The 16,375-nt window shown below is 48.5% G+C and overlaps 1 protein-coding gene across 1 annotated transcript in view; it reads right to left on the reverse strand.

Moving 5' to 3' along the window:
• Positions 1-13,551: 13,551 nt before the first annotated feature.
• Positions 13,552-16,375, reverse strand: part of Upk1a (uroplakin 1A) — a 9,657-nt gene continuing 6,833 nt past the window's right edge. The window contains exons 5-7 of the mRNA XM_029544173.1: positions 15,518-15,697; positions 14,247-14,330; positions 13,552-14,121 (exon numbers count right to left, since the gene is read on the reverse strand). Coding sequence (XP_029400033.1) covers positions 14,077-14,121; positions 14,247-14,330; positions 15,518-15,697 — 309 coding nt within the window. The 3' untranslated portion in view covers positions 13,552-14,076. The remainder of the gene's footprint in view (positions 14,122-14,246; positions 14,331-15,517; positions 15,698-16,375) is intronic.

Raw genomic sequence — 16,375 nt, forward strand, 5'->3', positions numbered from 1 at the left:
AATCTGTCATACATATAGAGTAAATACGAAGAGGAGAGACAGGCCAGACATTGGCAAGGCTGCTGTGGTGCCAGAATGAGATGAGTCCCCAGAGGTTTCTCCCTAGCTTCTGGCCCCTCCTTGCACCAATAACTGACAGTCACATCTGCTTTTCTCCCTTGGCCCCAGGACTCCAGGGCGTTCAGTCCAGCCTTCTATTACTCTCTCCTTCCAGACCTAGGATGCCTTCCCTCCCTCCGATTCCAGCTTGGGTGCAGGCAGGTGGCGACCCTCCTAGACCAGACAGGGTGTGTTGGTGGGTGAGGCTGGTGAAGGGTTAGTAGGGTGGAGATAGGGGAAGATGAGTCAGAGCGAAAGGGAAAATGCAAATGGAACCCTGTGTTCATCTGCTCCTCTGAACGTTAAATATTTTCCACTTCTGAGCTTTCTAATTCCTAACATCATGCACTCAGGATCATACTAAATACTGCTATGTAAAAGGCATACTAAATGCCAGTCCTTCTGATAGATGTGCAAACAGATACAAGCCTTCCTCCAACACAAAAACACAGTCTCTTAAAAACAAGAAGTGGGGCAAAGTTGTAGAGGGAAAGGCACTGGGGTCTGACAGCAGCCGCAGCACCCAGTGGAAGAAGCCCCCCTCCTTTCTGCCAGTGACTCAGCTGCCCCATTAATATGCTTCACCCACGGATGACCAAGAAGTAGGGACCACTCAAAGACAGTCTGTAGGGACTGACAGTAGGTTTTCAGAGCACTGAGAAAAGAGCCAGGGGTTCCCCACTGAGTAAACAAAAGGCCCTCAAGAATAGGAAACCCCATCTTGCCTCCCACTTCCCACTTGGTGTCTTCCCCCAGTAAGGTTATCCCTTAGGGGGGGGGGGAGCCCTTAGAGGTATTTTCAGGGCCCTTTGCACCTAAGCCCTTATGCTGGGACACTGGGGGCCCTTCCCTGGCCTCTTCCCACAGCCATGGAAGAGCAATTACAGACACTTGGCATTAAACAATGGCAAGAGAAACAGATCCAACAGACTTGCAAGAGCAGGGACAGGATCACAGACCCAGTAGTTGCCTTTATCCCTCAGACATTTAGCCACATCCCCTTGCTGCTCTCCCGCTGGCTCTCTGGGTCGGAGTTAGGAAGCCCTGCTGTGCTATGGCCTTGCAGATCTTCCCCCTGTGCAACTGCAAGATAAGGTCATGGTTCCATCTAATACCTGGCTCCATGTAACACCAGGAGTCATGTAGACCATGCTACACTAAATCACATGGAATGGAACCTCCTGGTTCCTTATAAAAACCGAGACAAGTCTGATCGTCTAAGATTAGATGCCTTTTCAGGATTCCCATTATGTGGTACATAGAGGCTATCTCTCCTAAGAAGGTACCTCTCTAGGATTTTAAAAGAAGGCTCTCGCTTCAACACCCTCTACATTCTACTGATAGTGTGATGTTTTCATAATGCTCTCCCACTGCAAGACCCAATCATACCCCCAGGGTAGCAAGTTCAGTATCCTAATAAAGCTCCTTATTATGAAAGATAATTTCAAGTTCAATCCCTTCCCAAACTAATTATCCTGCTGCATCTGGCCTGTGACATACTGAACCTGACATACTGTTCTTGTATTGTCTCCCATCTCTGAGATAAGCGGCACTTGCTGGCAATTGTAGCTCTCAGGTGGCTAAGGCAGGAGGATTGTGAGTTTGAAGTCAACCTGAACAACATATTGAGACCCTGTCTGAGGTAAACACAATTGTCCCTATTTCCTGCTTCCTAGGATCATGCAGAGAGCATCATCTCCCTAGCATAGTAGAGCTCACAGAGTAGGACACACCCTGTGTCTAGGCAGAAGCTAAAGTGCATAGATTTGGACATATGATTGGAAGATAAATATGTGGGAAAGGGAGGGATGATCGCCGTACTATTTTGTTGTTAGTTTGTCTTTGTTCTTTACGATAAGGTCTATAGCCCAGGCTGACCTCAAACTCATGGAACTCCTCCTGCCGTAGTATTCCAAATGCTGGGGGTTCTAGGAATGAGCCGTCATACCCAGCTTTTCTGTTCTCTTTAATACCTGTATTACCAAGTCAAACTTAAGGTCTGACATTTTTTTCCTGCCAGTAGGATTGACCAATGAAACAATAAGGAACATGTGTGAGGTACTCAGAGCACATAGCCCGAGTGTAAAATCAAAGCTTAGATTGTAATGCAAAAACCCAGCTTAATGTAACAAGGTAATGGTGCTGATTCTATGTAAATATTACAGTTACACTAAGCCCTACCACAGCATGCCAGGGGTGGCTGCTGTATGAAAATGGTCTCCTCTCATCTTCCCTCTCCCTTTTCAGTGTTGAGGTAGAACCTCACTGTCTATCAGACTGCCCAGCTGGTCTTACATCAATCCTCCCACCTAAGCCTCCCAAGAGCTCGGATTATAGGTATGAACCTCCATTTGTCCCAGGGGTTTTAAATACTGAGTCCATTCCCCAAGCCAAGCTGAACAGAATTCAACTTAGGAAAAAAAAAAAACTTAGAACAAAAATCTTCCCAACAGCACATTTTCTCCAAATGAAGGTCCACACACTCCCCACAGTATTTACAAGTGTAAATTATCCAATTATCCAAATCTGAGAGGAATTTTTGAGCTGTTCACTGGAGACAAGTACATCCCACACATACCAGAGCACAGAGACACCTTTGGTGAATTCCTTTCTTCCCTTAAACCAGCACATGGGAATAAATAATAAAAGAAAAAAAATACTGGCACTTGGCTTAACCCAAGAACAAAATATAGTCAATGCCTGAAGGGGCTGAACAGGATCATAAAGACCCTGTAAAAGTTCAGCCGTCAGAAACCATAGGCACCGACTCATCTTCACAATTCTGTTTTCAGTCTTATTATAGGGCTGAACTCTCCCTCAAATCCTCAGCCACTTTCTGAGGGCTGCTTCAAGATGACTGCTAAATATCAGTATTTACCTAAGCCCAAGCAGAGGGCCCCACTCTGGCCTCCTTGGGCTATGCTCCTCCTTGTGGGCTGAAGAGTCCCAGGGCATCAAGGAAGTACCCACTTGTGTGCTGAGAGAACCACACTACATACACATACTCATTTACACATGTGCATACACAAACATACATACACACACATAAACTTTCACATACACTCACACATACAGACAGACAGACACAGACACACACACACACACACACACACACCTAGACTATATTCTGGGAATCTAGAGTCCAGAGTTTACTGGACCAAAAGATGCTGAGCACACACCCTAGGTCCAGATGTGCCTCAACTGTGCACCCATGAGAGTGGACTATCTGTAAACAGATACACACACTTGAGGTCCTGTATTGACTCAGGATGGATGTGCAGGTCTGTGTATGAGACCTACAGCAAGCATGGGGGGAAATGGGTAATTTGTGGTCTCACTCAGAATCCGTACACAGTATGGAATAAAGTCTGCTCTATTCCAGTGGTTCTTAACCTCTCAGGACCTCACCATCCAGACACAGGAGCAGCCCCCCCCCTTTTTTTACATTAATCATTTCAGACACACATACCATTTCACATATGAACAAGTAACAAAACGAATCCCGCAGAATGCTGTGAAGCCCGTACCTGTTCTTGTCATCTTTGCAATACCTGTAGCCCTCTTCCCACTAAATACATAAACGCACACATGTGCACACATTTCATGGTGATTTTCACGACCAGACTGTGGAAGCTCAATCATGGCTGTCTTCCGTATCTACCTTCTGGACGTATCCCTAAGTACCCCCAAAGACCTTAATACTACGAAACAGCCAAGTGAAATTAGGTATCAACACACTGCCCCACAAGTTAAAACAACAACAACAACAACAACAAGATCAGTGACCCAGGAATGGAATGCAGGCTTCTAATTCCATCACCAGAAGCTGAGGCAGGAAGATCACAAGACTGGGGACAGACTAGAAGTACATAGCAAGCCTCTGTCTCAACCAAAATTAGCAACGTAAAAGATCACAGTGAAGACAGTTCCCTAAAGCACACAGGCCAGCACAACTGGTATGCCTGCTCTATACTTATAGGTCAAGAGCATGGGAATGTTTGGGCACCCCTGAATTTTGAAAAGCCACAGATCCAATGGGGGAAGACATCACTTCATGTTGGGCAATAGGTTTGGCTGGGATTTAGAGGCTTTCTCTCCAGAACCTCCAGAGAACCACTGGGCCAACATCCTGATCACACTGTCCACTCTGGATCCAATGCCGAGGCACTCCAACCTCAAGCCGGGAAAACGACCATCTATGAGGCCTGGGAAAATGGATATTGATAGTTTCCCAGTGTGCTTCCAACCTCGTGAACATTCATGTCAGCCCAAGCCGGGTCCAAAGACCCCAGAAAACTCGTCACCGCGTGCACACAAGCCTCTCCCTCCAGTTGCCAGAGCCGGGCAGTGCTGATGGCTTTTCCCACCTCAGCATAAGCTGGCCTCCGGGACCATAACAAAAGTCGGAGGGCATGCTGCCTCTCCCGACCAACCTGGACCCAAAAATGACCAAGATCCTCAACAATGTCCCTCGAGGACACCCCCACCTCAGCCCTAGCATTCCCTGGGCCAGGCCCAATATCAAAGAAAAGGAAGAAAAGCCGTAGCACTCACCAGTTTGGTCTCCTCCCACATCCACCTCACCCACTTTAAGGACCACAGCTCAGGCCAGAGTGGCCGTTACAAAGTGGGAATCGACGCAAGCCCAGGAGCTCGAGGCCAGCGCGTGCACAGTCTCTGTGGGCTTGATCCTGAGACAGACACTGATTGGCTGCAGCTCTGGCCCTGCCCTTTTCTTATTGGTGCCTGTTGGGTGCTGACCAGCCAGGGAAGCAGCTGGCTTCTCCTTGCAGCTGATTGGCTGTGGAACTCGGGCCTTGAGTCTGATTGGCCTGGAGGTGTGTAAGGGGCAAGGCGTGAAGCTGAGATGCGGTGTTACCACGTAGCCAGCCAACAGTGTTGATTGGCTACAGATTTTGCCCTTTTATGCCTACACTGACCTTTCTGTTACTGTTCTTCAACTTCTTCAACACGAACTTAAGGAAACTACCATCTTTCCTGTTTATGCCCGGCTATTTGAGCACCTCCAATCTGAAAATTCAAGCTTTCTTCTTAACCCCCTACAATGTGTGGAAAATAACAATCTATTGAGAAGATGTAACCTAACGCAAGGAGTTTGCATCTTGGTGAGTGCAAAGTCCATATAAAGCCGGACATAAACAACAGAGAAAGTTTTATTTTTTGCAGTAGACGAGGAGAGCAAGGAAATAATCTCTAAGGGAGTGTTCCCCATCAAAAGAAGGATAAGGAATTTATTAGAGAGGCTACACATACTTATTTGGAAAGGGTATATTACTGTACGTGCCCAGTTTGTGCCATAAATTTTTATCTGAAAATAAAGGGTCCAAAAAAGAAAGACTTATTTTTACTCTGGAGGCAGATCTCTATGTGTCTGATACATAGCAAGTGCTGGACCATCCAGGGCTACATGAGACTCTCTCTCTCTCTCTCTCTCTCTCTCTCTCTCTCTCTCTCTCTCTCTCTCTCTCTCTCTCTCTCTCTCTCTCCCTCTCTCCCTCTCTCCCTCCCTCCCTCCCTCCTCCCTTGCTTTCTCCCTCGGGCCCCCTCTCTCCCAGAGTGAGAAGGTGCCCTTAGAAGACAGATGTTAGATCCACTGGTGCGTTAGCACATTAGGCCCTTCAAGGTTATCTGCTTTGTCTAGTCTCTAACCAAGTGAGGGAAGTAGGAAGAGAATGTGGGGGGCCACCACACTAAATTGGAAGGGCCTCAAATGTCAGCCCAGATGCAGGTACTTTTCCTAAACCACCCCGGACTGGATGTATGACTAGCCTGCCTCACTCTCACCAGAAAGTATTCCAGCAGAGAGGACACCAGCCCCAGACATGGGTGTGGGTAGCGGTGCCTTGACCCATTATGATTGGCCTGTTTGGATAAACACTTATATTGAATAAAGCACTTCTAATTCTCCATGACTTGACGGCCTGCTGAGCCAGCAGCCACCAAGTAACACTGCAGCGCCCAGGATCAAGTAGTCCCTGGATCTCAGCCAGGAAGGCACCTTGCACAAACCAGTTCTGGTCCCAGCCTTGCGGTGGCACCGCTCATTGGCTGGCCCTGAGCCACAACCAATGAGACACGAGGGCGCTCTCAAAGAGGCAGGTCTTGATCTGCCGCTGCCGCTTCTGATTGGCCGCAAGGCTGCATTCGCTGTTGATTGATCAGAGGGCCAGAGGCGTTTAAAGCTTTTCTAGGCTAGGCACGCTTCCTATCCCTAGGCCTACGGAAGAGCTGCAGGGAGGAGGCAGGAATGAGCATTATGAATATCCTTAAAGCAAAACAAAACAAAACAAAACAAAACAAAGCAGCACACGATCCTAGCTCAGTACCCACAAATGTAAATAGCCCTCCAAGGGTTGAAAGGAAGCATTATAGCATTAGCAGCGGCTGATTCAGCCCTTTTCACGGATCGCGTTGTCGACCTAAGCAGGGGATCAAACCTTTTTTTTTTTTTTTCCCCAGAGCCTCTACCACTGAGCTAAATTCCCAACCCGGGTCAAACCTATTATCAGTTAACCTCTGAAGGTTAGAAAGGTGAAACCCACTGTCTCAAATCTCACAAGTTCAGAAACTGTTCTCCTAAGAGTTCGGCCTCTGAGCTACATCGGGTTGAATAGAGAAAGATGGGAGTTGAACTGTAATCCCAGAACTTGAGAAACTAGGAGAATCTTTAGGTTGAGGCCAGTCTGAGCTGCATATCCAGGTCCTGTCCGAGAGAAAAAGAGAGACAAATTAACAAAACACTACGTTATGATTGAACACGGTTGATCTTGTAGATGTGGAATAAGATCTGCACTTGATCTTAGCCAAAAGACTGAGAAGTGATTGGAATAAGTCTGATTTGCCTTATCTACAAATGGGGGTTTGTGGTCTTCCTGGTCTAAGATTTATTATAACTTGTCTCTTTGTTTTTAAAATATATTTTAATTAATTATTTGAGACTTTCGTACATGGATATTTTGATCTTTCCCTTAACTCCTTCTGGATTGCCCACAGTTTGATTTCACAAGTGTCTGCTGTGCATATTTTACATATCAAAGCACACCTGACCTCAGGGTCTCCCAGCATCTCTACCTGGCACACCCTGCTCCAACCCTGAACTTTCCAGCACAGGGGCTGGGCTGCCCCTTCCCCAGAGGCTCTTCTTTATATAATCCAGACATTTCGGTCCTTGTCTTGTTCTCCTTCTCTCTCTGAGCCTGCACCCTTTCTCCTCCCCTTCCCCAACTACACTCCATCCCCCCCCCCCCCCCCAGTCCTTGGGGCCAGTGAACTCACCCAAGAGCAGCTTCCCAGTAAACCTACATTTAATATACTGTGGCTTGAATTGGCTCGTTTCACCAGTGGAGAGACAATTTATCACCCACCACTCCTCCTTCCCACCCCTATTCCATCCTCCTAGGAGAACATCAGGGTGTCCTTGCTCTTCCAACCTCTTACCTTGAGACAAGGTCTCTCACAACTCCTGGAGCTAGGCTCCCAGATGGCCATCCCCAGTGATCCTACTATGCCCACCCCATAGTAGCTGGGTTGTAGGCACAGCATACCACTGGCTTTTTTACAAGGGCTCAGGAGATTTGAACTCAGGTCCTCCTGATTGTACTATATACACTCTTACCCTCTGAGCAGATCTCCCTAGTCCCAGGGGTTAGGTTTTTTTAATATTTTAGGCTTGGATCTAATCCTGAAGAATTAGCATAATCAGATCCTGTCTCAGAAAGAGAGATAAAGAGATTTATTTTTCTCAGGATGCTTAAGGATGAGGACAGGAAGCCAGGCAGTGGTGGCGCACACGTTTAATCCCAGCACTTGGGAGGCAGAGGTAGGCAGATTTCTGAGTTCGAGACCAGCCTGGTCTACAGAGTGAGTTCTAGGACAGCCAGGACTACACAGAGAAACCCTGTTTCAAAAAAACAAAACAAAACAAGGATGAGGACAGGAAGGTCTCCATCTGGTGGCACTATTGCGGTGTAATGGGATCATAAAAAACACTCACTTCATTAGTGGATTAATCTGTTGATGCATTCATGGATGAACTGGGTGAACTGGCTGAGGTGCTGAGTCCTGGCTATGGGAAGTGGGTCGCTGGGGGTTATGCCTCTGACGGGCGCTGTCTTGCGGGTTCTCTCCGTCTAGCTGATCATACTCAGGCTGTCAGACTTTCATGGTGTGATGCTTTGAATAAGAAGTGCCCCCCATAGTCTTTGGATGCTTACCCTCAATTAGTGGCGTTGTTCGGAGGAAGCCACGGGAAGGTACAGTTTGGCTGAAGGAAAGGCAACATTGGGTGCAGGCTTTGAGAATTTAAAGTCTCCCCTCAGATTTCCAGCTGGAGATGTGATGTCTCAGCTTCTTCCTCTGGCCAACATGAATACCGTACCTCTCTCCATGAGAGATTATTATCCCTTGAAACCAAAAGCCCAAATAAACATTTTCTTCTATACACTGTCTTGGCCATAGTGCTTGGCCACAGCAACAGAAAAGTCACTTACACATGCAGCAAGTGTGTGTGATGACTACCCACTGAGCCACCTTACTGGCCCACAGATCTCCTGTTTTCATATTGCTGAGGGTCCAGCTTTGTGTATGCTAGGCAAGTGTTATACTATGATCACACACACACACACACACAAACACTTTTTTTTTTTTTTTTTTGTCCTTTTTGAGACCAGTTTCATCTATGTAACCCTGGCTGTTCTGGAATTCTCTCTGTAGGCCAAAATGGCCTTGAACTCAGAGATCCGCCTGCCTCTGCCTCCTGAGTGCTGAGTTTAAAGGCGTGCGCCACCAACTGCCCAGCATCTGCAACCCCCCTCACCCCCACCTTTTAAATGAGAGACAGGGTGTTATTATGTAGCTCGAGCTGGTTTCAAACTTGAGGTCACCTGTCTTAGCCTCCAGAGTGCTGGGATAACCAGCAAGCATCACCATACCTGGCTCTGAAAGCAAGTTTTATAAAGGGAGAGACAAGTCTGGTCTGCATTCTCTTGGGTCCTCAAAGCCTAGAACAGTGTTTGTCTGTCTGTCCCTCTGTGTAGCCCCCGCTATCTGAGAACTCACTATGCAGACCAAGTTGGTCTTACACTCACAGAGATCCACCTGTCTCTAAAGTTATCTCCACGTGGCCCCACTATTCCTTTTTTTTTTTTAATTGGATCTTCTTGTCTCTATGTAGCCCAGGGTGGCCCCAAACTCCCTATATAGCACAGACTACCTCCCTATATAGCACAGACTGGTGTTGACCTCCTGACCCTCCCACCTCTGTCTCCTGGATCCTGCATTAAAGGGATGTGCCACCACACCTAGCCAGTCACCACTTTTCTTTTCTTGTCTTTTTTTTTTTTTTTTGAATAAACATCCTTTTATTATGCACACATAGAGGCTCCTGGTTACAGAACTCTAACGGATGATCAGGAGAAGGTGGCAGGGGCTACAGAAGCATTTGAAGGGGGAATTAATGTCTGTGGCAAGTGGATGGCAGAGCCAGACCAGAATGACTGACATTTTTCTCTACTGTTTGGCAAAAATTGTGAAAAGATGACAATATGATGTGACAACATGATGCCACAATGGCAGCTCAACGCCGGGGTCTCAGTGTGGACAGGAAGGATGGCTACGCTACGGTGGCGATTCTTGCCTGAACAGGACTTGGGCCCTCATGCTTAGGGCACCTGGGAAACATTCATGCTCATGCATACTGTGGCCTCTCCTAGCCCTTCCTAGGAAGGTGTCTTTCCAGGTAGGGCCTCATAGTTTCACAGTACCCAGAATGGCTTCCTGGATCTCAGGGGAAAGGATACAGGGCTAATAGCAATAGAACCAGCAGAATCATGCCAGGGGTGGCTATTCTACAGCTTGCCCCACTACATCAGCTTTCTCATATGCCGGTTTTGCTTGTCCTCGCTGCAGAAGAGGCACTAAGGCATCTTCCAGGAGCTCAATCTTGTTGCTGAACTGCACTTCTAAAATGGGAATGACCTCTGGCAACTTGGCAGATATCAGCTAGTAAGCCACATCTGGCTTCCCAATGAACCACTGGCGTATGCTGACCTCATAAGGTGAGTGAACCTTGATATCATCAACATCTTCCTTCTCAAATCTGTGCAGGAGCAATGAGCAGGAGTCATAGATTTCCACAGCAGAGACCAGGACAGTGAGCTTGGAATGAGACTCTGCTCTCTCAGAGACAATAGAGGGACCGTGATCACAACCCCTTCCTTTCCAAAGGGCTCACAAGTGGAAGACACACCTTCCTTGAGATTGTCTTCTGCCAGCATCTTCCAAAACTTAGAGCCAAAAGTCCACCAGGAAGGAGTCTCCAATTCTGTCAGCAATCTGAGGCAAGAGGAGTGCACAGAAGACGATATGGCACGCTCCACTGGACTACCAGACAGAGACGCCAGCAGCTGGCTGGTTTTTTCAAGACAGGGTTTCTCTGTATAGCCCTGGCTGTCCTGGAACTCACTCTGTAGAGCAGGCTGGCCTCGAACTCAGAAATCTGCCTGCCTCTGCCTCCCAAGTGCTGGGATTAAAGGCGTGTGCCACCATCTCCTGGCAGTCACCACTTTCCCATTCTCCTCTGTGCAGACTTGTAAGTGACTATTCAGTTCACAGCAGAGGACCTGGTTGGGTAAAGGGATATGAGTTTTACATTTGAATGAAAACAACAACTACCACCAAACTTACTTTCACAGGTGCCCTGCTTGGTGGCTATGTGCCATGACATCCTCTCTCTTCTATGAGTTCCTATGAGATGCTCAGAGAGGCAGGGGAGAAATAAACATGGGGAAGTGGCAAGAGACCGAGCCACACGGGCCCCTCCACATCGGGTGAGGAATTAGACCGTGTGCGGAGGGAGCCAAAGCTGGTTAGAGGTGGAAGAGCAATACAGTCGTGAGAAGGTTGGGGGATCGAAGGACACAGACACCGGGTGACTGGCTACCTGTCCCTCCTAAGATCCTTGTTCTGACCTGGTCCTCACCTCTCTGTTCCCCTCTGACCCACAGGCACTGGTCTCTGGGCAAGGGGCCAGGAAGGAGAAACCTGTTGTGCAGGCCCAGGCTGTCTCCATCAAACTGCATTGCTGTCCACCCTGCCGAGCCACTCAGCAGGTATGTAGACAAGGGGGTCCAAAGAGGCTGGTGGCACAACCCTGGACAGATACAGGGGTCTGCCTGCGCCCCTCCCCGGGAGCCATCCTAAAGCACCCATCTACAGCAAGGCCTGGCTTGTCTGAACTGCTTAGGGCAAGCTCAGAAATGTTTGGCAGAATAATTCTTCCCTCCGTGTACATTTTGCACAACCAGCAAAGACACATTTTTTAAAAAAACTCCTCAAAACGTAAATGTGTGGCACTGGACAGATGGCTCAGCGTGTATGAGGGGTGTTGCTCAATCTTGAGGACCTAAGTTCAGATCCCCAGCATCCATACAAAAGCTTTCTTAAAAAAAAAAAAAAATTCTTCTTGAAAGTGTTGGGCTAGAGAGACGGCTCGGCTCAGCAGTTAGGAGCACTGACTGTTCTTCCAGAGGTCCTGAGTTCAATTTCTGGAAGCCACATGGTGGCTCACAACCTTTGTATTGGGATCTGGTGCCCTCTTCTGGTGTGTCTGAAGACAGCAACAGTGTACTCATATATAACATAAATAATTTTTTTTAAGTGGAAATGTCAAAATATCTAAGGAATGAAGTGAAGATCCACAGGATGCCAACTCCTGGCTTCTTGGTTTTTCTCCACTGGTCGGGGCGGGTCTCTTCCTTTTTAACAAAGCAGAAATGAAGAAGATTGGCTGAACAGCATGCAGGCGAGTCTCAACTCTCCATCCTTCCCTCAACTCTCAAGTTCTGGGAAAACATGTACGTACCACAATGCCCACTTATCAGAAAGAAAAGTCTTGTAGTCCGTTATTTTCTTTGTTTTTGTATTGTTTTGACATAGAGCCTCATGTAGCCCAGGCTGGCCTCTAATTGACCGAAAACCTTGACTCCTGGTCGTTCGTCCTCCACCCTCTGAGCACTGGGATCACAGACACAGCTTACGGCTTCTTTCTGCATCCCCTCTGATAAGGGTGGGTCGAGAGAAATCCATGATTCACAATAAAAGGGTCTGCCAGGGGCCGGAGAGACGGCTCAGTAGTTATAAACACGGGCTGCTCTTTCAGAGGACCTGGGTTTGGTTAACCATATGGTAGTTCACAACCATCTGTGACTCCAGTTACAGGAGACCTGACACCTTTTTCTGACCTCCAAGAGCACTGCGTGTATGTGCACAGACGCACAGGCAAGCAAAGCAGCCATACTCATAATATAAATCATCTAAAATAATAGTGAAAGCAATCTGGTGGTGTGCCCCATGTCTTTAATCCCAGCACTCAAGGAAGCAGAGGCTTGCGGATCTCTCTAGTCTACAGAGCGAGTTCCAGGATAGCCAGAGCTACACAGAGAAACCCTGTCTCGACAAAAACAAAAAACAAAACAAAACAAAATAGAAGAACCTGAGTTCAGATCTTATTTTTTAATTTATTTTTTGGGGTTTTTTTTCCGAACAGGGTTTCTCTGTGTAGCCAGATCTTATTTTAAAACATCAGTAACTTCAGTACTGGATGGAGAAGAGACGATAGGGTGGGCAGGCCTTACTGGCCAGCCAAGCTCGCCTGGGGGAAAACTGTTAGACGCCAGGTTCAGTTAGACGCTATCTTAAGGGAAGAGGGGGAGGGCAGGGAAAGACACTCCTTGGGCCTTTGAGAGTGTGTGCCTGTGTGTACGTGTGCGTGCATGTGCGTGTGTGTATAAACGTGTGTGTGTGTGTGTGTGTGTGTGTGTGTGTGTGTGTGTGTGTACAGAGCCTGTAGTACACACAGACACAAAGAAACAAAGAGAAAATTTTAAAACCTTTCTGGAAACCAAGACTGCGCTCCTGTATCCAGACATGCCTGAAGCCAACCATTTTGAACCAATGGCACACGCCCATAAGCCCCATGTGAGGCCTCATCAATGTCAGCTGGATGTTGGCCACTCCCTTCCTCCCTTCACTCACCCTTGTCCCCAAGAGAAAACAAACTCAGGCTGGGTGGAATGCGGCCTGCCTGGAACACCAGCATTCCAGAGGTGAGGACAGGAAGGGGAGGAGTTTGTGGATCACACCTGTAACCTCTCAGTGGGGAGGCAGCTGCAGTGGGATTACCTTGTCTTCAAGGCTAGTCAGGAAGTCTATACATATAGGTATATGTACACAAACACACCACACACACACACACACATACACACACACACACGCACACACATGCACANGCNCACACACACACACACCACACACACACACACACACACACACACACGCACGCACACGCACACACACACATTCCAGAGACAGTTTGGGCTTCAGAGTAAGACCTCATCTCAAACAGAACAGAACAAACTCCTCTGCTCATTCAGCCAGCCAGTGTTTATTGGGTCCCCAGCCCAAGCCCAGACACATGTTGGGGTGCTGATGGGGACCCCCACAATGACCATGGCAGAACGTGTCACCCTCCTCTTTTAGCAATCTAGGCGTATAAGAGCTTAAACAAATTACTGAGCAACAATGGCTACACCTGCAAGAAGTTCTGGAAGCCACAGAAAGGGGCAGGATGGATTGTTAGGAGCAGCGAAGGGCCTCTAAGGACATGATATACTGTTGTCAGCAGATCAGCCAAGTGAAGCTGGGTCAAGAGGGTCCAGGCACACAAATCCAGGGCTAGAGGCATAGGGAGGGTCAGGGGTACAGGGAGGTCCCGGGCAGCTCCTACATCTAGAAAGGGACATTGGGATCACAAGAAGGGAAAATGGAGGGAGGTGGATGGGGTGGGTTGTGGCTGAGGTGCACGGGGGAGGGTGGGGAGGAGGTTGAGGCTGTCCAAGTGCGCGCAGCAGCGAGGCAGGAGCTTCGAACCGAGGTGCGTCTATGGCCTCCCCTTCCTCCTCAGAGAGTGGTGTAGAAATACATGGCTATCAGCATCACTGGGAGCTGGGCGGGCAAACGAGAAGACTGGGCACTCTAGCCCAAACACATGTCTCCCCCCATGCCCACATCCACACCCCTGGACACCCACAGCTCCCTCCCCCACAGCCCACAGGTGTCCCATTTCTCACGGTCCACATCAAGATGGCAAAGCCAAACCACGATATGCCCCACGTGTAGCTGTCAATGGCATGGCCGATGTGCTCGAAGCAACCCTGGAGAGAGGGACAGCAAGGCTTGTGAAAATGCAACTCGGGGCTGGTGGGTGATGCAAAGTCACCATGTGCCCTGGGAGACATAACTTTTCTTCCCATTGCCTTGGTTTTCCCATCTTTGCAGTGGGAATTTTGGTCATGTCTGCCTTCTGGGACCCTTAGCCCAGAAAGTGCTGTTGATCACCCCACCCCACTCCCAGCCCCAGAGGCAGCAGGTGCCATTCTGCATTCTAATGTTCTGATGGCAGCAGACGGGTATATTGGTTATGTTCAACCTGGCTTTCTGTACTACGCATAAACCCCATCTGCTTCTGATGAAACCTGCTCAGTGGAGACCAGGGTGAGCCAGAGCAGAGCCCTATACCAGGGTCACCTTCCTGGATCCTGTTCCAGCCATGACGCAGCTGAAGCAAAGGTCCAGAACATGGGTCCCTGTCAGATGCAATCAAGCCTGGAGTTAGCTCTGTCCTTTGTAGAACAAGACATGATTCTGGTTTTCCGAGCCCCAGTTTTACAATCTGCTGAGTCTTTGGTGACAGGGTGCCCTGGGACGTCTCCCCTCCGAGCCTGATCTAACAACCTGACGTACCACCACACTCAGCTGTTATTATTTTTAATATTGCCCAGGCTGGCCTCAAACTGGCAGTGACCCCTCTGCAAGTAAGATTACAGATGTGCACTACCTCCACGGGCTTTCAGCTGTTATTTTTCCATTTCTATGGTACCTGGGATTGAAAGTACGACCTCCCACGTGTTTAGGAAAGCCAATCTCACTAAGCCATGCCTTCAGACCCCGGGGAATCTAGGAAGGTGCTCTAGCACTGAACCCTAAGCTTGGCACCTTTTTACCTTTGAGGCAGGCAGGAGCTTTTGAAGTTACTCAGACTGGTCATGAACTTATGGCCAAACTGCCTCAGCTTGCTAAGTGGGCAAGATGACGACAGGTGCACATGCAAGGCCCGGCTCCAGCAACTGATAACGTTCCTGTTGCTTCTCTCATTCCCATCCAACCAGCCCCAGACATTCCATCTCAATCACTGAGTCTGTGCAGTCTGTTGACCCAAAGAGCTGGGAGGACCAGGGAGAAGGGAAAGAAAGAAAAGGCCAGAGAGGAGAGGCTGGAAGACAGAAGGACAGACAGGCATTAGAAGGGGGAAAGGGAGGAAATAGAGGGCAAAGAGACACACCTTGGTAAACAGGTAGTCCATGTGGCCTACTCGGCAGCCATCTTCATTGATGGGGATGAAGTTCCCTGTCCGGCGACAGCACAGCGGGGGCCATGGGAACACCACTTCTGGGGTGGCTGCCCGGAAGGCTGATGTGTAATTCACCCAGTCCATGGGGCCAGATGTGCCACAACACTCTTGCTAGAGAAACAGACAGAGTTTAGACAGGGCTAGAGGTGAGATTGTGCATGCTCGCGTGTGCAAACGAGAAAGCTAATAGATTTGGCACAAACCGTTTGCTGATAACCATGCTGACAAATTCGGTTTCGGGGGAGGGAGGGCAAGCAGCTAAGAGCACCTGCTGCTTGTCAAGAGGATCCAAATTCACTTCCCAGGACCCACCATGTTGGATGGCTCACAATTACCTATAACTCTGGTTCCAGAGGATCGGATGGCCTCTTCTGACCTCTGTGGGGATCCCCACACAAGTATGCATATACACACAGACACTCATATGCACATAACAATTTTTAAATCAAATTTTATAAAAGGCAGATTTATGGCCTTTCTCAGCCCACTGAGTGGTTTGTTGCAGTTTTTTGAGACAGGGTCTCACTGTGTAACCCAGGCTGGTTTCAAACTGGTGGCCGCCTGCCTCAGTCTCCCAAGTGCTAGGATTTCAGCGTTGTACCACAATGCCCAGCTCAAATGAGTATTTTATTAGAAGCCCTTAGCTTTAGCTTTTAGCTGAGGAAGGCAAGTGTGGGTACTCTTAAACATAGTTCAGTTTCTGGGCCCCTGAAGATTTGGGCTGAACTGAGCCAAGATGATTCCTCCTCCTCCTCCTCCTCCTCCTCCTCCTCCTCCTCCTCCTCTTCC

The sequence above is a fragment of the Mus pahari genome, chromosome 1 (genome assembly GCF_900095145.1).
Source record: "Mus pahari chromosome 1, PAHARI_EIJ_v1.1, whole genome shotgun sequence".
NCBI classification, from domain to species: Eukaryota; Metazoa; Chordata; class Mammalia; order Rodentia; family Muridae; genus Mus; species Mus pahari.